General features: G+C 49.9%; 1 protein-coding gene across 5 annotated transcripts in view; it reads right to left on the bottom strand.

Annotated features, from left to right (window-relative positions):
- The window catches only part of YTHDC1 (YTH domain containing 1), a 274467-nt gene that overhangs the window by 232663 nt on the left and 18795 nt on the right, over positions 1 to 23009 (bottom strand). For all 5 annotated transcript variants that reach the window (XM_030190527.1, XM_030190528.1, XM_030190529.1 and 2 more), the window contains exon 3: positions 2528 to 2838. In XM_030190527.1, coding sequence (XP_030046387.1) covers positions 2528 to 2838 — 311 coding nt within the window. The remainder of the gene's footprint in view (positions 1 to 2527; positions 2839 to 23009) is intronic.

The following is a 23009-nucleotide window of genomic DNA, read 5'->3' as shown; positions in this document are numbered from 1 at the left end:
CTGAAGTTATTGTGGCCCACTCGCCCAGAAACGAGGACAGCCGTCCTCCAATCTGCACTGGGGCGTGGACCAAGACCCCGTCATTGGGTACGAGACCCTGGGGGAGGACCGGAGGGAGCACCTCCGGGACGGCGGTCTCTGCGAAAGGAATGCTGCTTGGGGGAGAAATTCCTCTTGAAGGAAGAGGGGGCAGAGGAACCCGACTTGCCCGGGCGGTACCGACGGGCTTCCTGCAACCGTCCTCTGGAGGTACCGGGACGAGTACTAGCCCGAGCCCTGACCTCTGGTAATTTCTTGCCCTTAGACGTGCCGAGATCGGTCACGATTTTGTCCAGCTCGACCCCAAAGAGCAGCTTGCCTTTAAAAGGCAACCTAGCCAGGCGGGATTTAGAGGCGTGGTCAGCAGACCAATGTTTCAGCCAAAGCCACCGCCGCGCAGAGATTGTCTGAGCCATGCCTTTCGCTGAGGCCCTCAAGACATCATACAGCAAGTCTGCCAAATAGGCTAAGCCCGATTCCAGGGCCGGCCAATCAGCCCTCAAGGAAAGATCCGAGGGGAAAGCCCGCTGCACCATAGTCAGGCACGCCCTGGCCACATAGGAGCCGCAAACTGAGGCCTGCAAACTTAAAGCAGCCGCCTGAAAGGACGACCTTAAGGCCGCCTCCAATCTTCTGTCTTGGGCGTCCTTTAGGGCCGTGCCACCTTCCACCGGCAACGCCGTTTTCTTAGTCACCGCAGTGATTAAAGAATCCACGGTAGGCCACAGATAGGCCTCACGTTCACTCACAGCCAAAGGATAGAGGCGGGACATAGCCCTAGCCACTTTAAGGCTCGCTTCTGGGACATCCCATTGAGCCGAAATTAAGGTGTGCATGGCATCATGCACGTGGAAGGTTCTAGGCGGGCGCTTCGTCCCCAGCATAATGGCAGAGCCAACAGGGGCTGAGGGAGAGACGTCCTCCGGAGAGGAAATCTTCAAAGTGTCCATGGCCTGTAACAACAGGTTGGGCAAATCATCTGGGCTAAAAAGCCGCACTGCAGAGGGGTCATCCGCTCCATCCGAGCGGGGATCCGTCTCCTCCAAGGAATCCGCAAAGGACCGTTGGGAGACCTCAGACACGCTGCCCTCATCTACATCGGAGGAGACAAATTCCTCCAAGGCCTGGGAATCAACCCGAGGGCGTTTACCTCTGGGAACCTCAACCTCTTTACCAGACGAAGGGAGCAGGGGCAGCGTTGTGCATGAGGAAGGCCTGATGCAGCAGCAAAACAAACTCGGGGGAGAAACCCCCCAGACTGTGCACTTCCGCAGCCTGGGCAACAGCCCTAGACGCACCCTCAACCGGCGCTCGCAATAGCGGGGGAGAGACATGCTGCGCATCCAAAATGGCGTCCGGCGCGAAACTCCGCGAAGGAGCCGCGCGGGAAGAACGGCTCTTAACTTTAGCCGCTTCTGTGCCGTCGCCCAAATTAAGGGCGTTCATGGCATTAATATCTCCAACCTCAAGGGCGGCCCAAGAAGAAGCCGTCCGAGCCGCGTGGCCGGCCAAGATGGCGGAGGCGAGGAGCGGGGGATGGGCGTTTATGGCGGGAAAAACCGCCACGCCGGAGGAAGGACCGGGACATTCATCGGTCACGAAACTGTCACCCAACAAGGGCGAATCAGGCTTTAAGACCCCCGCATCCCCTCTAGAAGCGCTCAAGCGACCCGGGGAGCGACCCTTTGCGCCCTCGCCCTCCGACGCCATATGCCACGAGGAGAAGAATCGGGGAACCCCCTGCCCGCTATAAAAAGGTAAAAATTACCTGCTGTCCGCTCCGAGTTGTAACGACCTGGTGTCCCAGTGAGTAGCTGCAATAGACGCTTAAATAAACGTCGAAATAAACGCCTTTAAGGACGTTCAAAAATTTTTTTTTTTTTTTTCTTTTTTTAACGGAGCCAGCGGGAGGGGGGAGAAAAGGAGGGACCTGGCACCACCAGGTTTGCACTTGCTCAAAAGAGCCCTCAACCCCAGGCACTCAACAAAACCTAAAAATTAGGCTTGGAGGCCTAGCCAGAGCTGCTGCTGTGTGTGACCACCACCTGCTGAGATAGAGAACATACTGAGGAGTTTCCGGCAGCACATGACCACATATAGGGAGGCAAAAGTTTGCTCTCTATCTCCACCTGCTGGTAGATGGACACAACCCACCAGTCTATGGATTGATCAGCTTGATGATATGGAAACAGTGCTCTGCAAGCTTGGGCAATGTGATGCAGGAAGTTCAGTTTGGTCTTGCAAGACTTGAAACTGCAAGACCAACCCAAACTTCCAGCACCACATGGCTCAAGCTTAGAGAGAGCCGAGTGAAGGCAGGGAAGCAGGAATCCCACTGAAAGCATCACAAAAACTGGCAATCTTCCGAGGGCCAAAAAGAAAGCACTAGTGGGCCACATTCTGGCCTTCGAGCCATAGGTTGGACAAGACTGATTTAAGTCTTAACTATGGTTGCATCACTCTTTTTACCTGAAAATACCACTCTTACCTCAACAGATGCTTCTGGTGTAAAGGACTTTGTTCTCCTTCTTCTAACCAAGGTCTTTTCTGGCTGAGCCCTGTAGCTGTCCCTGGAACTACTTGGGATGCGAGCTTTCCTGTCCACATCTGGACGCCTGTTTCTTTCTGTTTTATGAAACTCTTCAGTTTTATATTCTGATACATGCTTTCCTTTGGTATTGATGATCCTTCTGTTGCCAACAGATGAACTAGGTAGTCTCTGGGCCAGCTGTCTTGAATGTGAAGGCTTTTGTCTTTTACTTTCAGCTGTATCCATCCTATCACTCTTTCTTTTGGATCCTTAAAAATTAAATTCCGAACAAGTTAGAAGTCAAACTTCTATATTTTACAAACCCAGACTAAACATAAGAGTTTGCTATTTGAAAGCAGTAATAAGGAAACACTAGTTATATTCATTATACACTAGCATGAATCCTCAACTTGCAGATCAGTCCATTGTACACATACTAATTGTTAATACACAAAAGGATAAAAAACATAGGGGTGGGCAAATTGAAGAGCACTTTTCCAACACTCAGTCCATTTTTGTTTTTGGAAGTTTTGAGCTATGCAATTAATTTCATTCATCAAGGCAAGTTTCATTTACTTTAGCTTATTCTTAAGTCCCTGAGTTTTGGCACAGGAATAAGCAACAGTAAATGAATCCTGTCTTGATAAAAGAAAATCCATCACATGGCTCAAAACCGACAAAAAAAAAAAAAAAAAAAAGACTGAGTTTTGGAAAAGTGCTCAATTCTGTTTGTGAAGGTCACATTACAATCAGGTTTTCAGATTTCCACAATTAATATGAATGACATATATTTGCATGTATTACCTCCACTATCTGCAAACTGTCCTGTAAGATACCCTTTGCACATTTTTCTAATTTTTCTAAAAGATACAATTCAAAAAAATGCATCAAAGTAGGAGCTTGTGGTAAAAAATACTTTCAATGTGAAAGTACTATAGAAATATTCAAACATTAATAAGGGGCACTTCTTTTCAGAGGGTGTTCTGAGAAAAAAAGGACTCACTAGGTCAGTGAGCGTTCCTTTGCAGGGAGGAATTTGTCTTTTACTAAAGGTTAGTGCATGTTATCTGCTACAGGACCCATTTTATTCCTATAGGCCCTGTTGCAGATAACTTGCACTTATCTTTAGTAAAATATCCCCTTGGTGACTTACAGCTTGAAATGGTAAAATAAAATTGTAGGTTTGATTATGTTTGTGTTGATTTCATTAAAAAACCACACACACACATTTTAGCTTGTTTAAATAGTGTTTAACATTTTCACTTTATTTAAATGTAAATCGGTAGAATCCTAGAGCTGTGGAAAAGTAGGTGCTCAATACTTACCCATTCATATTTTGCCTGTCTTCTTTCCTATCCAACTTCCTAAACTCTCACCCCTCCCCCACACACATATCAATTTGTAGCCATTTATCTCAATTAAAAAAAAGACCAGAGAACTTGTCAACTGGTATTTTCATCAAGGAGAATCAGGCGTCTCTTCCTTAATACATTTAGAACCTTAGTATTATCTCACTTTGATTATTACAATGTCATTTATGCTGGTTGTAAGGAATCACTTTTTCTACTGTTAATCATAATAAGTTGTTAGCCACACTGAACCTGATCTATTGGGATAATGTGGGATATAAATGAAAAATATATTTGGTCTTGAACCTGATAATTCTTTACATTAGTCCTTCCCACTATTACAGAACTTGTGGGATAGTTTTGCCCATCAACCAGCAAGTGGAGATAGAGAACAAAAACCTGAGCTGAGACATCTCTCTAAGCATCTAGTCCAGCTCCTCAGTATATACACAGACATGCAGTAAGGAGAAACTCAGAATAAACACAACAACTTTAAAGAACTCACTAACCTAACACTAACCAGACGAGTAAACGTGTGGACCTCATCTCTGGACAACTTGCAGAGAACAAGAGATAAGCAGAAAGCACCATGCAAGGTGTCAGTCATGATTTGACCCATTACTTCGCATCGACTAAAAACCTCAGAAACCTTCGGGCAGGCCTCTGGGATAGTGGGAAGGACTAACGTAAAGAAAATTATTTCTCCTTCCATTACATAGCCTCCCACTACTCCATAACCTGTGGAACATTCAAAAGCAAATCTGTAGAGTCAGTAGGATCCTGGTGCTGTCGCCCTGAGGACCGAAGCCCCAAAACTGGCTTCCGAGCATGCCACAAAATCCACCCTGTAGTTCTTGGGAAAAGTATGCAGCACTGACTTCGTTGCCACCTTGCAAATATCCACCCGAGACGGTAAGGTAGTCTACGTCCAAGATGCTGCTATACACTTCAGAGAACAAGCCAAGGACTGAGGAGCCTGCATCCCCACAAGTAAATAAGATGATGCCATAAATCCTTTAGCCATCTAGTATTTGTGGGCTTGGAAGCCATGAGGCCAAGACTATGTTTACCAAAAAGAACAGTTTATCTAATTAGGGAAACCCATTCGTGACTTTCAGATATATAATGAGGACTCTACGCACATAGAGAAGCTTCAAGGAAGAATGAGCTTTCTCGTCTTCTCTGCAAAAAGAAAGTATTCCGCAGCCTAGTACAATCAATGGTGCTCAGTCATCTAGACTACTGCAATGCCATTTATGCCGGATGCAAAGAACAAATCATTAAAAAGCTTCAAACTGCTCAAAACACAGCAGCCAGACTCATATTTGGGAAAGTGAAATACGAGAGCGCCAAACCCCTAAGAGAAAAATTACACTGGCTCCCACTAAAAAAGAATGTATTGTGTTCCAAGTTTGCACCCTGGTACACAAAATCGTTCACGGCGAAGCTCCGATCTACAAGTCAGACCTTATAGACTTACCTGTTAGGAATGCAAAAAGATCATCACGCACATTCCTAAATCTCCACTATCCTAACTGCAAAGGGCTAAAATATAAATCCACATACACGACCAGTTTCTCATACACCTACATGCAACTATGGAACGCACTACCGAAGGCCATAAAAATAACGCAAGACCCAACTATATATTCCAAAGGCTACTGAAAGGTAAAATTATGTATCATACCTGATAATTTTCTTTCCATTAATCATAGCTGATCAATCCATAGACTGGTGGGTTGTGTCCATCTACCAGCAGGTGGAGATAGAGAGCAATCCTTTTGCCTCCCTATATGTGGTCATGTGCTGCCGGAAACTCCTCAGTATGTCGATATCCAAGCTCCATCCGCAGGACTCAGCACTTAGAAAATTACACCCACGAAGGGACACTCTGCCCAGCTCACCACCGCCGAAACGGGGGAGGGGAATTAACCCAGCTCATCCCCACACAAGTGGGGGAGGGGAATCCGTCCAGCTCATCCCCGCGGAGCGGGGGAGGGACACCACACCCGCCGATGCAGGGGGATCTGGCTTATCCTGCAACCGCAACCGCGGGAGGAGCTGACTGACCCTAACACCGCCGAAGCGGGAGGGGTACAAAACTGCCCTACTGCCGCACGAAGCGGGAGGGAGCGCCGGCAGAATTTAAGTCTCAATCCAGCCCCGTAAAACGGAGGGTAGAGGAATGCAGCAGCTCACTGTAACACAAATTCGTCTCAACTCTTGAAGAATTCATTGAAAAACTTGAACACGAAGTCCTCCTGAACAGGAACTGAAGACTAAACTTGAACCTGAAATGCAACCAGAATATAAACAGTACAGATATCTGGGAGGGGCTATGGATTGATCAGCTATGATTAATGGAAAGAAAATTATCAGGTATGATACATAATTTTACCTTCCATATCATCATGCTGATCAATCCATAGACTGGTGGGATGTACCGAAGCAGTACTCACCCAGGGCGGGACATTGAAATCCCTGACCTCAACACTGAAGCTCCAAACCGGGCCTCCGCCCGAGCAGCCACAGTCAAGCGGTAATGCCTGGAGAAGGTATGGGCCGAAGCCCAAGTTGCCGCCTTGCAAATCTCTTCCAAGGAGACGGACCCGGCCTCTGCCATCGAGGCCGCCTGAGCTCTAGTGGAGTGAGCCTTCAGCTGGATAGGCGGCACCTTCCCCGCGGCCACATAAGCCGCTGCAATGGCTTCCTTGACCCATCTTGCCACTGTAGGCTTAGCAGCCTGCAGACCCTTACGAGGACCTGCAAACAGGACAAACAGATGATCCGATTTCCGGAAATCATTGGTCACTTCCAAGTATCTGATGATGACACGTCTCACATCCAGATATTTGAGAGCAGAGTATTCCTCTGGGTAGTCCTCCCTACGAAAGGAAGGGAGACAGAGCTGCTGATTCACATGGAAGCGAGAAACAATCTTGGGCAGGAAGGAAGGCACTGTGCGAATAGTCACTCCTGCCTCAGTGAACTGCAGAAAAGGCTCTCTACATGAGCGCCTGGAGCGCGGAAACTCTTCTGGCTGAAGTGATAGCCACCAAAAAGACTGCTTTCAACGTCAGGTCTTTCAAAGATGCCCTCGACAAGGGTTCAAAAGGCGGCTTCTGCAATGCTCTTAGCACCAGGTTGAGATTCCACGCAGGCACCACTGAGTGCAGAGGAGGGTGCAGGTGATTAACTCCCTTGAGAAAGCGCACCACATCTGGCTGCGAAGCCAGGGAAACACCCTTCAGATGGCCCCTGAAGCAAGCCAGAGCCGCTACCTGGACTTTAAGGGAACTGAGCGACAGGCCTTTCTCCAGACCTTCTTGCAGGAACGCCAACACTGAAGAAATTGGAGCAGTGAAGGGAGAAAGTGAGCCTGCTTCACACCACGCTGCAAAGATACGCCAAACCCTGGCGTAAGCAGTAGAAGTAGAGCGCTTCCTCGCTCTCAGCAGAGTGGCGATGACCTTGTCTGAGAAGCCCTTCTTTCTCAGACGCTGCCGCTCAATAGCCAGGCCGTAAGACCAAAGGGGGAGGGATCCTCCATCACCACGGGACCCTGATGTAACAGGCCCTGCTCCACTGGCAGCCGCAGAGGTTCGTCGACTGAGAGCCTGATCAAGTCCGCATACCAGGGACGTCTGGGCCAGTCCGGACCCACCAGGATTATCCGGCCCGGATGCTTTGCCACCCGGTCTAGCACCCTGCCCAACATGGGCCAGGGCGGGAACACATAGAGAAGCTCCTGTGTCGGCCACTGTTGGAGAAGAGCATCTACTCCCAGGGATCGAGGGTCCCGTCCTCTGCTGAAAAAGCGCGGCACTTGGCAATTGGCCGATGACGCCATCAGATCTAGGCTCGGCTGGCCCCAGCGCTTCGTGATGTCCAAGAACGCCTGAGCAGATAGCTGCCACTCTCCGGGCTCCAAGGTATGGCGACTTGAGAAAGTCCGCCTTGACATTCATGACTCCGGCAATGTGGGCCGCTGACAGCTGTTCCAGGTTCGCTTCCGCCCACTGGCATAGATTCATGGCCTCCTTGGCTAGAGGGGCGCTCTTGGTACCTCCCTGGCGGTTGACATAGGCCACAGCCGTGGCATTGTCCGACAGGACCCGTACTGGCTTCAACGCCAGTACCGGGATGAACTCCAAAAGCACCAACCGAATGGCCCTGAGTTCCAGGAGGTTGATAGACCACTTTGCCTCTGCAGGAGACCAGAGCCCCTGCGCTGTCCTTCCCAAGCAGTGGGCTCCCCAGCCCGACAAAGAGGCGTCCGTCGTGACGACAATCCACTCCGGGGTCACCAGAGGCATTCCTGCAGACAACTTGTCTGTCTGCATCCACCAGCTCAGCGCCTTGCGCACTGCTGGGTCCAAGGGAAGGCGCACAGCATAATCCTCCGACATCGGAGTCCAGCGCTGCAGCAGAGAGTGTTGTAGTGGTCTCATATGAGCCCTGGCCCAGGGCACTACTTCCATCGTGGCCGTCATAGAGCCCAACAGCTGCACATAGTCCCAAGCCCGAAGTGGAGTGGCTACTAGGAACTGGTCCACCTGAGCCTGAAGCTTGACAATCCGATTGTCTGGCAGGAACACTCTGCCCACTTGGGTGTCGAATCGAACTCCCAAATACTCCAGGGCCTGAGTCGGGCGCAGCTGGCTCTTCTCCCAGTTGATGATCCACCCCAGGGAGCTCAAAAGAGCAACCACCCGGTCCACAGCTTTGCCGCACTCTGCATAAGAGGGGGCTCGGATCAACCAGTCGTCCAGATAAGGATGGACTTGTACTCCTTCCTTTCGCAGGAAGGCCGCAATGACCACCATTACTTTGGAGAAGGTCCGCGGAGCAGTAGCCAACCCGAAAGGGAGGGCTCTGAACTGGAAGTGTCGGCCCAGGACTGCAAAACGCAGAAAGCGTTGATGAGGAGGCCAGATGGGAATATGCAGGTACGCTTCCTTGATGTCCAAGGAAGCCAAGAACTCTCCTGCCTTCACTGCCGCTATAACAGAGCGGAGAGTCTCCATGCGAAAGTGCCGCACTTTCAAGGCCCGATTGACCCCTTTGAGGTCGAGGATAGGCCGGACAGAACCTCCTTTCTTTGGTACCACAAAGTAAATGGAGTAACGTCCCTTGCCAGTCTGATTTTCTGGCACCGGAACGACCGCACCCAGGCGGATCAGGTTGTCCACCGGAAACTTGCAGGGAGAGAGTACAAACCCGTCTCTTAAGGGTCAGCAGAACTCTAACTTGTAGCCGTCTCTGATGACTTCCAGCACCCAAGCGTCTGAAGTTACTTTGGTCCACTCGCCCAGAAAACGAGGACAGGCGTCCTCCAATCTGCACTGGGCCACGGACCAGGACCCCGTCATTGGGTACGAGACCCTGGGGGAGGACCGGAGGACGTACCTCCAGGACGGCGGTCTCTGCGAAAGGAATGCTGCTTGGGGGAGAAGTTCCTTTTGAAGGAAGAGGGGGCAGAGGAGCCCGACTTGCCCGGGCGGTACCGACGGGCTTCTTGAAACCGTCCTCTGGAGATACCGGGGCGAGCACTGGCCCGAGCCCTGACCTCTGGTAACCTCTTGCCCTTAGACGTGCCGAGATCGGTCACGATTTTGTCCAGCTCGACCCCAAAGAGCAGCTTGCCTTTAAAAGGCAACTTAGCCAGGCGGGACTTAGAGGCGTGGTCCGCAGACCAATGTTTCAGCCAAAGCCAGCGCCGCGCAGAGACTGTCTGAGCCATGCCTTTAGCCGAGGCTCTCAAGACATCATACAGTAAGTCTGCCAAATAAGCCAAGCCCGATTCCAGGGCCGGCCAGTCAGCCCTCAAGGAATGATCCGAGGAGGAAGCCCGCTGCACCATCGTCAGGCACGCCCTGGCCACATAGGAGCCGCAAACTGAGGCCTGCAAACTTAAGGCAGCCGCCTCGAAGGACGACCTTAAAGCCGCCTCCAATCTTCTGTCTTGGGCGTCCTTTAGGGCCGTGCCACCTTCCACCGGCAACGCCGTCTTCTTAGTCACCGCAGTGATTAAAGAATCCACGGTAGGCCAAAGAAAGGCCTCACGTTCACTTTCAGGCAAAGGATAGAGGCGGGACATAGCCCTAGCCACTTTGAGGCTCGCTTCCGGGACATCCCATTGAGCCGAAATTAAGGTGTGCATGGCATCATGCACGTGGAAGGTTCTAGGCGGGCGCTTCGTCCCCAGCATAATGGCAGAGCCAACAGGGGCTGAGGGAGAGACGTCCTCTGGCGAGGAAATCTTCAAAATGCTCATGGCCTGCAGTAACAGGTTGGGCAAATCCTCTGAGCGAAAGATCCGCTCCATCCGAGCGGGAATCCGTCTCCTCCAAGGAATCCCCAAATGACCGTTGGGAGAACTCAGATACGCTGCCCTCATCTACATCAGAGGAAACAGCGTCCTCTAAGGCTTGGGAATCCACCTGAGGGCGTTTACTTCCGGGGGCCTCAACTCCGTTATCGGACAAGGGAGAAGGGGCAGCGTTTTGCATAAGGAAAGCCTGATGCAGCAGCAAAATAAACTCGGGGGAGAAACCCCCCAGACTGTGTATTTCAGCAGCCTGGGCCACAGCCCTAGACGCACCCTCAACCGGCGCTCGCAAGAGCGGGGGAGCCACATGCTGCGCATCCAAGATGGCGTCCGGCGCGACACTCCGAGAAGGAGCCGCACGGGAAGAACGGCGCTTAACTTTAGCCGTTTTTGCCGTCGCCCAAATCAAGGGCGGCCATGGCATGAACGTCTCCCAGCTCAAGGGCGGCCCAAGAAGAAGCCGTCCGAGCAGAGTGGCCGGCCAAGATGGCGGAGGCGAGCAGCGGGGGATGGGCGTTTATGGCGGGAAAAACCGCCGCGCCGGAGGAAGACCCGGGACACTGACCGGCCTCCAAACTGACACCCAACAAGGGCGAATCAGACTTTAAGACCCCCGCATCCCCGCTAGAAGCGCACACGCGGTCCGGGGAGCGATTCTTCGCGCCCTCGCCCTCCGACGCCATAGGCCACGTGGAGATCAATCGGGGAACCCCCTGCCCGCTATAAAAAGGTAAAAATTACCTGCTTCTCGCTCCGAGCTGTAACGACCTGGTGTCCCAGTGAGTAGCTGCAATAAACGTTTAAATAAACGTCGAAATAAACGCCCTTAAGGACGTCCAAAATTTTTTTTTTTTTTTTTTTTTTTTTAACAGAGCCAGCAGGAGGGGGGAGAAAAGGAGGGACCTGGCGCCACCAGGTTTGCACTTGCTCAAGAAGAGCCCTCAACCCCAGGCACTCAACAAAACCTAAAAATTAGGCTTGGAGGCCTAGCCAGAGCTGCTGCTGTGTGTGACCACCACCTGCTGAGATAGAGAACATACTGAGGAGTTTCCGGCAGCACATGACCACATATAGGGAGGCAAAAGGATTGCTCTCTATCTCCACCTGCTGGTAGATGGACACAACCCACCAGTCTATGGATTGATCAGCATGATGATATGGAAACAGATCTTTTCAAGAAGGCATACGACAAGCATCCATCCTAAATACTATACACAATCTATACAAAATCAAACATATCACATGACTGATTAAACTTTTTGAAATTAATAATCAAGTAAGGGAAAATTAGGTTCTAAGGTCTAAGGTTTGGCAATTAAAATTCAATGCGGAGAAATGCAAAGTGATGCACTTAGGGAGTAGAAACCCAAGACAGACTTATGTGTTAGGTGGTGAGAGTCTGATAGGTACTGAGGGGGAGAGGGATCTTGGGGTGATAGTATCCATGGATCTGAAGGCGACGAAACAGTGTGACAAGGCGGTGGCTGTAGCGAGAAGGTTGCTAGGCTGTTTAGAGAGAGGTGTGATCAGCAGAAGAAAGGAAGTGTTGATGCCCCTGTACAAGTCGTTGGTGAGGCCCCACCTGGAGTATTGTGTTCAGTTTTGGAGGCCGTACCTTGCAATGGAAGTTAAAAAAATGGAAGCGGTGCAAAGAAAAGCTACGAGAATGGTACGGGATTTGCGTTCCAAGACGTATGAGGAGAGACTTGCTGACCTGAACACGTATACCCTGGAGGAAAGGAGGAACAGGGGTGATATGATACAGACGTTCAAATATTTGAAAGGTATTAATCCGCAAACAAATCTTTTCCAGAGATGGAAAGGCGGTAGAACGAGAGGACATGAAATGAGGTTGAAGGGGGGCCAGCCTCAGGAAAGATGTCAGGAAGTATTTTTTCACAGAGAGGGTGGTGGATGCTTGGAATGCCCTCCCGCGGGAGGTGGTGGAGATGAAAACGGTAACGGAATTCAAACATGCGTGGGATATGCATAAAGGAATCCTGTGCAGAAGGAATGGATCCTCAGAAGCTTAGCCGAAATTGGGTGGCAGAGCAGGTGGGGGGGGGAAGAGGGGTTGGTGGTTGGGAGGCGAGGATAGTGGAGGGCAGACTTATACGGTCTGTGCCAGAGCCGGTGATGGGAGGCGGGACTGGTGCTTGGGAGGCAGGAAGTACTGCTGCGCAGACTTGTATGGTCTGTGCCCTGAATAAGGCAGGTACAAATCAAGGTAAGGTTTACACATATGTTTGTCTTGTTGGGCAGACTGGATGGACTGTGCAGGTCTTTTTCTGCCGTCATCTACTATGTTACTATGTTTTCTTACCTTGGTAATTTTCTTTCCTTTAGTCATAGCAGATGAAGCCATTACATATGGGATATGTCCATCAACCAGCAGGGGGAGAAAGAGAGCACTCAAATTTCACAGTGCCACATGGTCAGCTAGCTCCACTGCCTCTTCAGTATTTGAAGCTTCAAAAGCAGTATAACAAACCGCAATGGGAATAACATGAACTTTCCTCACAGCGAACGATGGCCCCATAACAAGGGCATGAACTCAAAAGGAGGGAATGAACACATCCTCCTGGAGGGAATAAACTCATCCTCCTCTTTGTATTTATGGAGGGAATACACACATCCTCCTGGAGGGAAAGAACTCAACCTCCTACACATGAACTGGAGGGAATCAACTCATCCTCCTATAAGTGAACAAGAATCCTGAAGACTGTTTTCCAACTTTCTCCCAAGGAAGGATTAGAACTTCAGGAAACAAGAACAGAACCTGAAACAGATTCACATCATACAGACAATCATACAGGGAGGGCTCATGGCTTCATCTGCTATGACTAAAGGAAAGAAAATTACCAAGGTAAGAACCTAATTTTCCCTTCCTTGTCATCAAGCAGATGAAGCCATTACGTATGGGATGTATCAAAGCAATCCCTATATAGGGTGGGAACAAGTCACACCACGCGCTAGCACTTGTGCTCCAAAACGCGCATCCCTCCTAGCAGCTACATCCAGCCTGTAATGTCGGGCAAATGAGAGCTTCGAAGCCCATGTTGCTGCACTGCAAATCTCATAAAGAGAGAGTGCTCCAGTTTCAGCCCAAGAGGAAGAAATCGCTCTTGTAGAATGTGCCTTAAAGGCTACAGGCGGAGACCGGCCGGCAAGCAGATAAGCTGAAAAGATAGTTTCTTTGAGCCAGCGGGCAATAGTGGCTTTAGACACTGGAGACCCTCTGCAAGAACCTGATAGTAAAACAAACAAATGATCAGAGGTGCTGAAAGAATTAGTAACTCGCAGATACTGCAACGGAGTCCTGCGCACATCCAACAGGTGCAACTGCCCCAAGGATTTTGGAAACTCCTCCTTAACAAAAGAGGGTAGAAAAATAGGCTGGTTTAGGTGAAACATTGAAACCACCTTAGGCATGAAGGAAGGCACGGTACGAACCGTGACCCCGGACTCTGAAAATTGCAGGACAGCGCCTGGAGTCCTGACACCCGTCTCGCCGAAGTAATGGCCACTAAAAAGATGGCCTTCAGTGTCAAATCTTTCTCTGAAGCACGCCGAAGCGGTTCAAAGGGAGCACCCTGAAGGGCTTTCAGCACTAGCCCCAGGTTCCAAGCTGGACAAGGTGCACGCACGGGAGGACGGAGCCGAAGCACCCCTCTAAGAAACCGTGCCACATCTGGATGAGCAGCTAAAGACACGCCTTCAACCTTGCCACACAGGGAGGCCAACGCTGCCACTTGCACCCGCAGGGAATTATAGGCCAAGCCTTTTTGTACACCATCCTGCAAAAAGTCCAGAATCGGCGAGACTGGAGCCCGCATGGGTGTGATCACTTTTGTTTGAAGCACACCAAGACTCAAACTGGCACCAAATCCTGGCATAAGCCACGCTAGTGGAACGCTTGCGGGCTTGCAGGAGAGTGGTAATAACTTTATTGGAATAGCCTTCTCTCTCAATTTCGCCCTCTCAATCGCCAGGCCATAAGACCAAATCGGCCAGCATCCTCCATGGTCACCGGACCCTGTGACAACAGGTTGGGAACCAGAGGTAACTGAAGGGGATCCTCTACGAGCATCTGTCGGAGGTCCGCATACCAAGGCCTCCTGGGCCAATCCGGGGGCGACAAGAACCACTTCTGGATGCAGCCGAATCCGCAGGAGCACTCGCCCTATCAAGGGCCACGGAGGGAACACATACAGTAGGCCCAGAGGCCAGGGTTGAGCCAAGGCATCCAACCCCGCCGAGCGAGGATCTCTCCGTCTGCTGAAGCACGGGACTTTGGCATTGGCGTTTGTCGCCATTAGATCCATCACGGGCTTGCCCCACTTGGCACATATCTGCCAGAATACTTCGTCTGCAAGTTTCCACTCCGCTGGATCGATCTGATGCCTGCTTAGATAATCGGCTTGCACGTTGTTCTGACCTGCAATGTGAGCTGCCGACAGAAACTGTAGATGCAGCTCAGCCCAGTGGCAAATTTGTTCGGCCTGCGCGGTTAGAGCTCTGCACTGAGTGCCGCCTTGTCGATTTATGTAGGCCACTGCGGTCGTGTTGTCAGACATCACTCTGACAGCCAATCCTTCCAGGGTCACTTGAAAGGCCAGAACCGCTTTCAACTCTAGGCGGTTGATGGACCACTCCGACTCCTCGGGTGTCCATAGACCCTGGGCATGCTTCCCCTTGCAATGTGCGCCCCAGCCTTTCAGGCTGTCATCTGTCACCACTAGGCACCAATCGGAGAGCGCCAGCGGCATTCCTCGCCGCAGCATGCTGTATGAGAGCCACCACTCCATACTGAGTCGGGCCGCAGGGAGCCAAGAAAGTCTGCATTGATAATCCTGAGCTACTGGAGACCATCTTTGGAGAAGAGCATACTGTAGAGGTCTCAGGTGCGCTCTCGCCCAGGGCACCAGTTCCATGGTGGCCGTCATCGATCCAAGCAGCTAGACAATGTCCCAAGCTCGCGGGCGGGGCATCCTCAGGAGCAGACGGACCTGATTCTGAAGCTTGCACCGCCTTTGCTCGGGTAGGTACACATACCTCGAGGTGTGTCGAACCTGGCCCCCAAATATTCTAGAGACTGCGAGGGGATCAGGTGACTTTTGGCCAAATTGACGACCCAGCCCAGAGACTGAAGTACTGAGACCACTCTGGCTGTTACATGTTGACTCTCTGCAGCAGAGTTTGCTCGAATGAGCCAGTCGTCCAGGAACGGGTGAACCCGAATACCTTCTCGCCTTAGAAAGGCAGCTACTACCACCATAACCTTTGAAAAGGTGCGGGGAGCTGTGGCGAGGCCAAAAGGCAAGGCCCGGAACTGGAAATGCTTTCTCATCACCGCAAACCTCAGAAACTTCTGGTGCGGGGGCCAAATTGGTATGTGCAAGTAAGCTTCTTTCGGGTCCAGAGACGTGAGAAACTCTCCTGGCTGTACCGCAGCAATGACGGAGCACAGGGTTTCCATGTGAAAATGCCGCACTCTCAGGGACTTGTTTAATTCTTTTAAGTCCAGAATAGGGCAAAAGGACCCTCCTTTTTGCGGCACCACAAAGTAGATGGAGTAGCGGCCGCAGCCGTGTTCGGCGGGAGGTACCAGGGACACGGCCCCTATCTGAATCAGACCTTGCAAAGTCTCCTCTACCGCCGCCCGTTTGGCGGCAGAACCGCATCGGGACTCCACAAACACGTCTCTTACCGGGGCGTCAAATTCTATTCTGTAACCGTCTCTGATCAGGTCCAAGACCCACTGATCTGAGGAAATGTTGAGCCACTCCTCGGCAAAGAGGGAAAGACGTCCTCCGATGACAGAACTCGAGGAGAGGGCCGGCGCACCATCATTGAGAGAGTTGCCCCTGAACTCCAGGCCTTGAGCCAGTGGCTGCAGAACGTGTGTCCGAGCGAAAGGAGTTCCTCTGCTGAAAACAAGCACGAGAAGTGAACCCAGCAGAACGCCCCGGGCGGTACCTTCGAGCGTCACGGAAGCGAGGTCTGTAAGAGGAGTGGACCGCCGCACCCTTAGAGGAAGGCCGAGGCCTATCTTCGGGCAAGCGCTGGGGTTTAGCCTCACCCAGGCCCTTCACAATTTTCTCCAACTCCTCACCAAACAGGAGAAGGCCTTGAAAGGGCAACTTCACCAACCTTTGCTTAGAGGCCATGTCCACCGCCCAATACCGTAGCCAAAGAAGACGGCGAGCAGCCACTGCTACTGCCATGTGTTTAGCCGAAGCTCTGACAATAGCATAAAGGGCGTCAGCAAGAAAGGACAAGGCCGACTCCATCCGCAGAGCTACATCTGAAAAGGACCCCGCTCCATCACCGGGCTGTTCCACTGCCTGTTGCAACCACGCCAGGCAGGCTCTAGCAGCATAACAACTGCATGCAGACGCCCGAATAGTGAGATCTGCAATGTCAAATGACCGTTTAAGTGCTGATTCCAGTCTATGGTCTTGAATATCCTTCAGGGCAACACCTCCTTCAACAGGGAGGGTAGTTCTCTTTGTCACAGCTGTGACGAGGGCATCCACTTTAGGCATAGCAAAGCGAGCCATATGCTCCTCACTCAGAGGATATAATTGCCCCATAGCCCTAGAAACTTTCAAAGGTCCCTCGGGGTCAGCCCATTGAGCCGAAATAAGCTCTTGGATGGAGTCATGCAAAGGAAAGGCTCGAGCAGGCTTTTTGGTACTAGCCATCCTAGGATTCAGAGGAGGCTGTGCCACTGGCAGGGTCCTCAATCGAGAGAGCCTGCAGGGCATCAGAAATAAGCGCTGGCAGCTCATAACGGTGGAAAATCCTCACCGCGGAGGGATCGTCCAGATCCTGAGTCACTTCTGCACCAGACTCTGGTTCCTCAGACCATGAAGGCCTGCCAGAGTCCTCCGAATCCTCGCAACGCGACCGGGGGGGGGGGGGGGGGGGGGGGGAATGGAGGTGCCGCACTCTCAGAAGGGGAATGAGCCCTTCTGCGCTTCACATTCTGGCAGTTATCAGGAAATAACGCCTCAGAGGGCATACCCAGGATAGAATCCACCGGGGGGGCATTAGAAGAGGCCCCTGCAGGGCTTTGTGGGAGAGCTCTTAAGCATGTATGCTTTATGCATTAACAGGATAAAATCAGGGGAGAAAAACTCACCCTGGGCACCCGGATCTCTGCCGGGGCTAGTGGCTCTCATATCAGCCTCACTCTGAGGCCACCCCTGGGCTCAGGGCTCTCCATCAGCAGAGGTCGCGCCATGTGGTAAATTCAAAATGGCGTCCGCTGCCAGCTCAGAGGGCGAAGAATCGTCGCTCGCCATGCTCGGGCCGGCTCTAACGTCTGTACAGCACGATTTACAGAGCCCCGATGCTGATCTGCGCTTGCCACACTTGGAACTGCGCTTTACTGTTTCCGCAGCCATCGTCGAAAACTGCGGTAAAATTCAAAATGGCGGTTCACTCCAAAATCACCTCGATCGCGGGCCCACCTCGAGGAGTCAGAAAACACTCTTACCTCACTGGACCTAGTATCACAGCTCCAGTCCCACAGAAAAAGGAAAGGAAAAACCTCTGTTCCAGCGTCTAAACGCCAAAGCGCAACGCGATTTTTTTTTTTTTAACGCTGTGAGGAAAGCAGAGGTAAACAGAACTCCGGAGGCTCAGGTGAGTGGGAAAGGGCGAACCTATGTGCCTGCATCCACTGTTGGTGGGGAAGGACAGGGAAAGCTAAGCAATGTGTCCACATCCACGGAGGTATGGGTAAGGCAGGGAAAGGGCAAACCTATGTGCCTTTAAAGTGAAGCTGCTATAGCCTCCAACACCCCTGCTAACAACTGGCAAAAGCACAGGAGCAACCTCCAGGCAGATTTTAGATGGAGCTTGAAGAAGCTGCAGCCATTCTGGTAAGGGAGATAGAGAATACTGAAGAGAGGCAGTGGAGCTAGCTGGCTATTAGGCACTGAAAAAAGTGTGCTCTTTATCTCCCTCTGCTGGTTGATGGACACAACCCATCTGTAATGGCTGCATCTGCATAATGACAAGGAAGGAGGTGCACCACAATCTGAAGGGGAATTAGCCCTTCTACGCTTTTCTTTATGCCAATTATCAGGGAAAATAGCCTCAGCGGGCAATCCCAGGCCAGAATCCACCGGGGGGGGACAATAGAAGGGGCCTCAGACGACCCTTGAGGGAGAGCTCTTTTCAGCATGTATGCTTTATGCAATAACAACACAAAATCAGGGGAGAAAAACTCACCCTGAGCATCCAGATGGTGTCTGGGGCTAGCCGCTCCCTGAATAGCCTCAATTCGAGGTCCCCCCCCCCCCCGGCTCAGGGCTCTCCGCCTCTACGGAGGCGCACCATGCGGATAATTCAAAATGGTGTCCGCTGCCAGCTCTGCGCGGGAAGAATCATCGCTCTCCATGCTCGGGCCGGCTCTTACACCTGTACAGCATGATTTACAGAGCCCCGCTGCTGATTTGCGCTTGACACACCGGGAACCGCGCTTTACATTCTCTGCAGCCATCGCCAAAAACGGCGGGAAAATTCAAAATGGCGGTTTCGCATCAAACACACCCCGATCGCAGGCCCACCCCGGAGGAGTTAGAAAACACTCTTACCTCACCGGACCGAGTATCACAGCTCCGGTCCCATAGAAGAATCAAAGGAAAACCTCTGTTCCATTTTTTTTTTTTAACGCCGTGAGGAAAGCAGAGGTAATAAGAACTCCGGAGGCTCAGATGAGTGGGAAAGGTGAACCAATGTGCCTGCAGCCACCCTGCTTGGGGAGATATAGAATACTGAAGAGGCAATGGAGCTGGCTGGCCATGAGGCACTGTGAAAAGTTGAGTGCTCTCTATCTCCCCCTGCTGGTTGATGGACACAACCCATACATAATGGCTTCATCTGCTTGATAACAAGGAACAGCTGTTTGAATTAATATACTTCATTATAAAGAGAGGAACATTGTTCTGATAAAACTTTGAGATTCAGTTCCTGGAACATACTGGCTTATATACTTGGCTATTTAAAGAATATGAACTTTTGATCTAAAGATGCAAATATAATGAATAAAGTTCAATATATATGTATGGTCATGTTTAGCTGTATGGCTGTCTTTATCCTTGATGGCAGTTTGTGAGAAAGGATGATACAATTAGAATTATTATGTAATTTGGGTTTTCATTTATGGAAGAGTGATTGTGTATGAATGATAGGGTGAATGGAGTGAGTTTGAAGAAGTGTTGGTTTGTAAGATGATTTTTATGATGACTTAATGAATAATAATGTGAAATGTATAAAGTGCAATATCTGAATAAAGATTTATAATTAAATACAACGGTTGTTTTAGAAAATGCATGTATGCTAATTTCAACTAATTGAAGAGATTGGACCTATTTTGGAATATTAAATATATATATATAGATATAGATATAGATATAAATAATCTGGCGGGGGGGGGGGGGGGGCGTAGTTAATGGTTTATGCAGGTTTGCACTCTGCAAAGGAAACTATGAATCCTGTTTCTGTTTGCAAAAATGACCAGTACCAGGCCCACAAATTTCTACTTTCTAATACTTATAGAAAAGAAACTGAGGCAGTATAATGCTTGTAATATTCTATACCTTCTGACAGAGCTGAAGCTGGCTTCAGAGTTGATTATATATGCATCCACAATTGATACATTCACTCTACACAAAGAGCTGCATTAGCGGCTATGGCATTCTTTGAAGGAGCTGAGAAACACTGCACAGTTGTCTTTTCACTTGAGGTCACACATTAGAAGCTTTAAAGCAATGCAATTTAACTCTGCATTACTTTCATACCGAGAATTTGCTGATGCATATAATGCTTAATTACTCTGTATGCAACTTGCAGTTAAGCTGGAACATACTCTTATCCACACGTGATACTTTGAGAATGTCCACTACAATCTTTATCAGTAGAACCCACTCGATAATTCCACAATTCTTCACTGTGCTGATCTAGGCTAGGTGAGATCACAAAGTTTCAACAGCCAGCTAAAACCATTTGCAAGTAAAAACTTTACCAGTGGATTCAATTTTTAATCCAACTCTTCTTTAATGTAGCAATCATAGCAAACAATGAAAATCAACTTACAATTCAGTTGCTTGGACAGAATTGTTTCCTTCTGTAAAGCAGAGTCCAAGCTGAAAAGAAAAGCTGTAATACTCAAAGAGGAAGTGTGGGAATATTGGGAAACAACTGGTGAAGAACTCTGATGGAATCACAGTAAATTAAAGATCAGCCCCTAGAACAGTTGCTGATCACAAAGGTAAGCTAGGCTGCTGATCATAAAGGTATGCTAGGAAGACTGGGACAGAGAGGGAGGGTTGGCCCTAGCTCAGAACTAAGAGCCAATAGGGGAAGCTCACAATGAGTCAATCACACAATACTGCAAACTTTAGGGATAGCAGCCCCAATATACAGCGCCATCCACACAAAGGCAATGCAGTTGAATACAAATAATACTCATACTAAATATACTTAATGCGCCCCACTTCCATAAATATGGGGGAGAACATCTGCCAAGCTGTAACCTGCTAATGTGAACCTGGTCAGTGATTGCAATGAGAGCAGTCCCCCAATCTTGGGGGGAAAAGGCTTGAGTTTTTGTGTGTCTAGCAGGGTTCCTAAATACTCTGGTAATTGAAAACAAGCCCTAGCAGCTCCAGCACTTGGAGTGTTCTGTACACTTATTCTTGGAAAACCCTCCCACGATGTGCTGTTATCGGCCAATCGTCCAGATAAACGCATGAACTCCCAGCCTGCATAGCAACACTTTGACTACTGCAATACCCTAGGAGCAGATGTGAGGCCAAATGGCAAGCATGGTACTGGAAGTGGCGATTCCCTACAAGGCATCTGAGATAAGTCTGGTGACTGCAAAGTATCTGGATGCAGGTATATGCATCATTCAAGTCCAGAGAACATAGACAATCTTCTTCCTCGATCAAGGTGAGAAGGGTGCCTAGGGAAACCATCCTGAACTTTTTCTCAACAAGGTCAAGGATGGGACAGAATCCCCCTGTCTTTTTAGTCACGAGAAAGTACCTAGAATAGAATCCCTGCCCTTCTTGTCATAGAACAGGATTGACCGTATGGGCCTGGAGAAGCAGAAAGTTTTTCTGCAGTACCTGCTCATACTGGGCACTGAGGAATGAAACCCATAAAGGGCAATTTGGAGGTCTCTTTTGCCAATTGAGGGGGTCTTTTACTAAAGATTAGCTTGAGTTATCTGTAGCAGGACCCATAGGAATAAAATGGACTCTGCTGCAGATAACCCAAGCTAATCTTTAGTAGAAGACCCCCTGACAGCGTATCCCATCCGGACTATTTGGAGAACCCACCAGTCTAAGGTTACAAGGGGCCACCTTTCTTGAATAAAAATTCAGCCTCCCGCCTACCAGCAGGTTGTCCAGGACGGATACTTTGACAGCGGCTATGCTCTCCTGGAGCCAGTCAAAAAAACTCGTCCACATTTTTGACTGGGGGTGCAAAGCTGCAACATTTGTTGACCTTGCTGGCAGGCCCGGGGACACTGGGACTTGACTGCTCTTGAGGACAGGCGGAAAGAGTATACCAATGCATTTGAGAGTAGTAGGAACTCCTTCAGAATCCACCAATGACCTCAGAGGGTGCAGGTGGTCACCAGGAGAGGGACTGGACGGTATCAGTGTGTTTCTCAATGGAGGTCAGCAACCTCCTCCACCTAATCAGCAACCTCAGCAGAGAACATCCGCTAACCACTCCTGAACAGCAGGTTCAAGGTCAGACGGGCAGTCATTCAAGTATGTAAACCTCCATACCCAAAGCGGAAAATCTGGACGTAATCTCTCTCTTGTGTCACTGGGCAGATAGTTGACACTCCTTTTGCTTTCTGGCCAGCTAGCGAAGCTTGGCACCCTTGTCTTGAGAAAGAGCGTCTGCAAAGGCAAGTACACTGTGAACCAAGGACTGATATTAAATGCTTATGTAGAGCTGGTAGTCCTGGACGTGGGAAATGAGCATCAAAGCTTAATAAACCTTCCTCACAAAAGAATCAAGTCCAAGACTCTGCCTAGGGGCGTGAAGGCATGACACCTGGAACACCTGGATCTTTTAAGAGCAGATTTGACCACCAGGAAGTGGAGCACGAAGGGGGATTTTCGAACTGGGGAGTTTTGTTTGAAGTGGGGATGAGTTTTAGAGAGCTACAATGCTGTGAATGCTGTGCTGGGAAGGCTGAGAAAACTATGGTGAGTGTAAATGGGGGGGGGGGGGGGGGGGGGAATGTGAATAAACTAGAGGAAGATATGAGTGCATGCTCTGGGTGTCTATTCGGGGAGGGGATTGACAAGAGGTATGAGGATGTGTGCATACACCATGAGGAACGGAGAGAGAAGCTTAAGGAGGGGTTCAAGCTAGTAAGAAGGAGACTGCAGAAGGGGGGGGGGGGGGGGGAGAGAAATCAAGCCTGAGCTGGTAGACCGCTTAGGTGGTGTTAGTCATGCATGTCAAAACCAGCATTTTTGCCAGGGGAATTTTTTTTTTTTTTTTTTTTAAACTTATTCCAGGTTGAAAATCACACAAGACCAAACAATAAAAGATGAGTGCCCAGTTGTTTGCTGAGGGATTTCTATGCAAAACATTAAGAATGCCACAGAATGTTTCTTTCCTTTTCTTTTTTTGCACAGAATTCCCCGAGGAGTACTTTTTATTATTTTCTGTTAATATAAGCAAATACATGGAAATTATTCATTAAAAATTG

Source organism: Microcaecilia unicolor, chromosome 2 (genome assembly GCF_901765095.1).
Source record: "Microcaecilia unicolor chromosome 2, aMicUni1.1, whole genome shotgun sequence".
In the NCBI taxonomy this organism is placed as follows: Eukaryota; Metazoa; Chordata; class Amphibia; order Gymnophiona; family Siphonopidae; genus Microcaecilia; species Microcaecilia unicolor.
The sequence above is the reverse complement of the archived record's forward strand: the minus strand, read 5'-3'. Positions and strand labels throughout refer to the sequence as shown.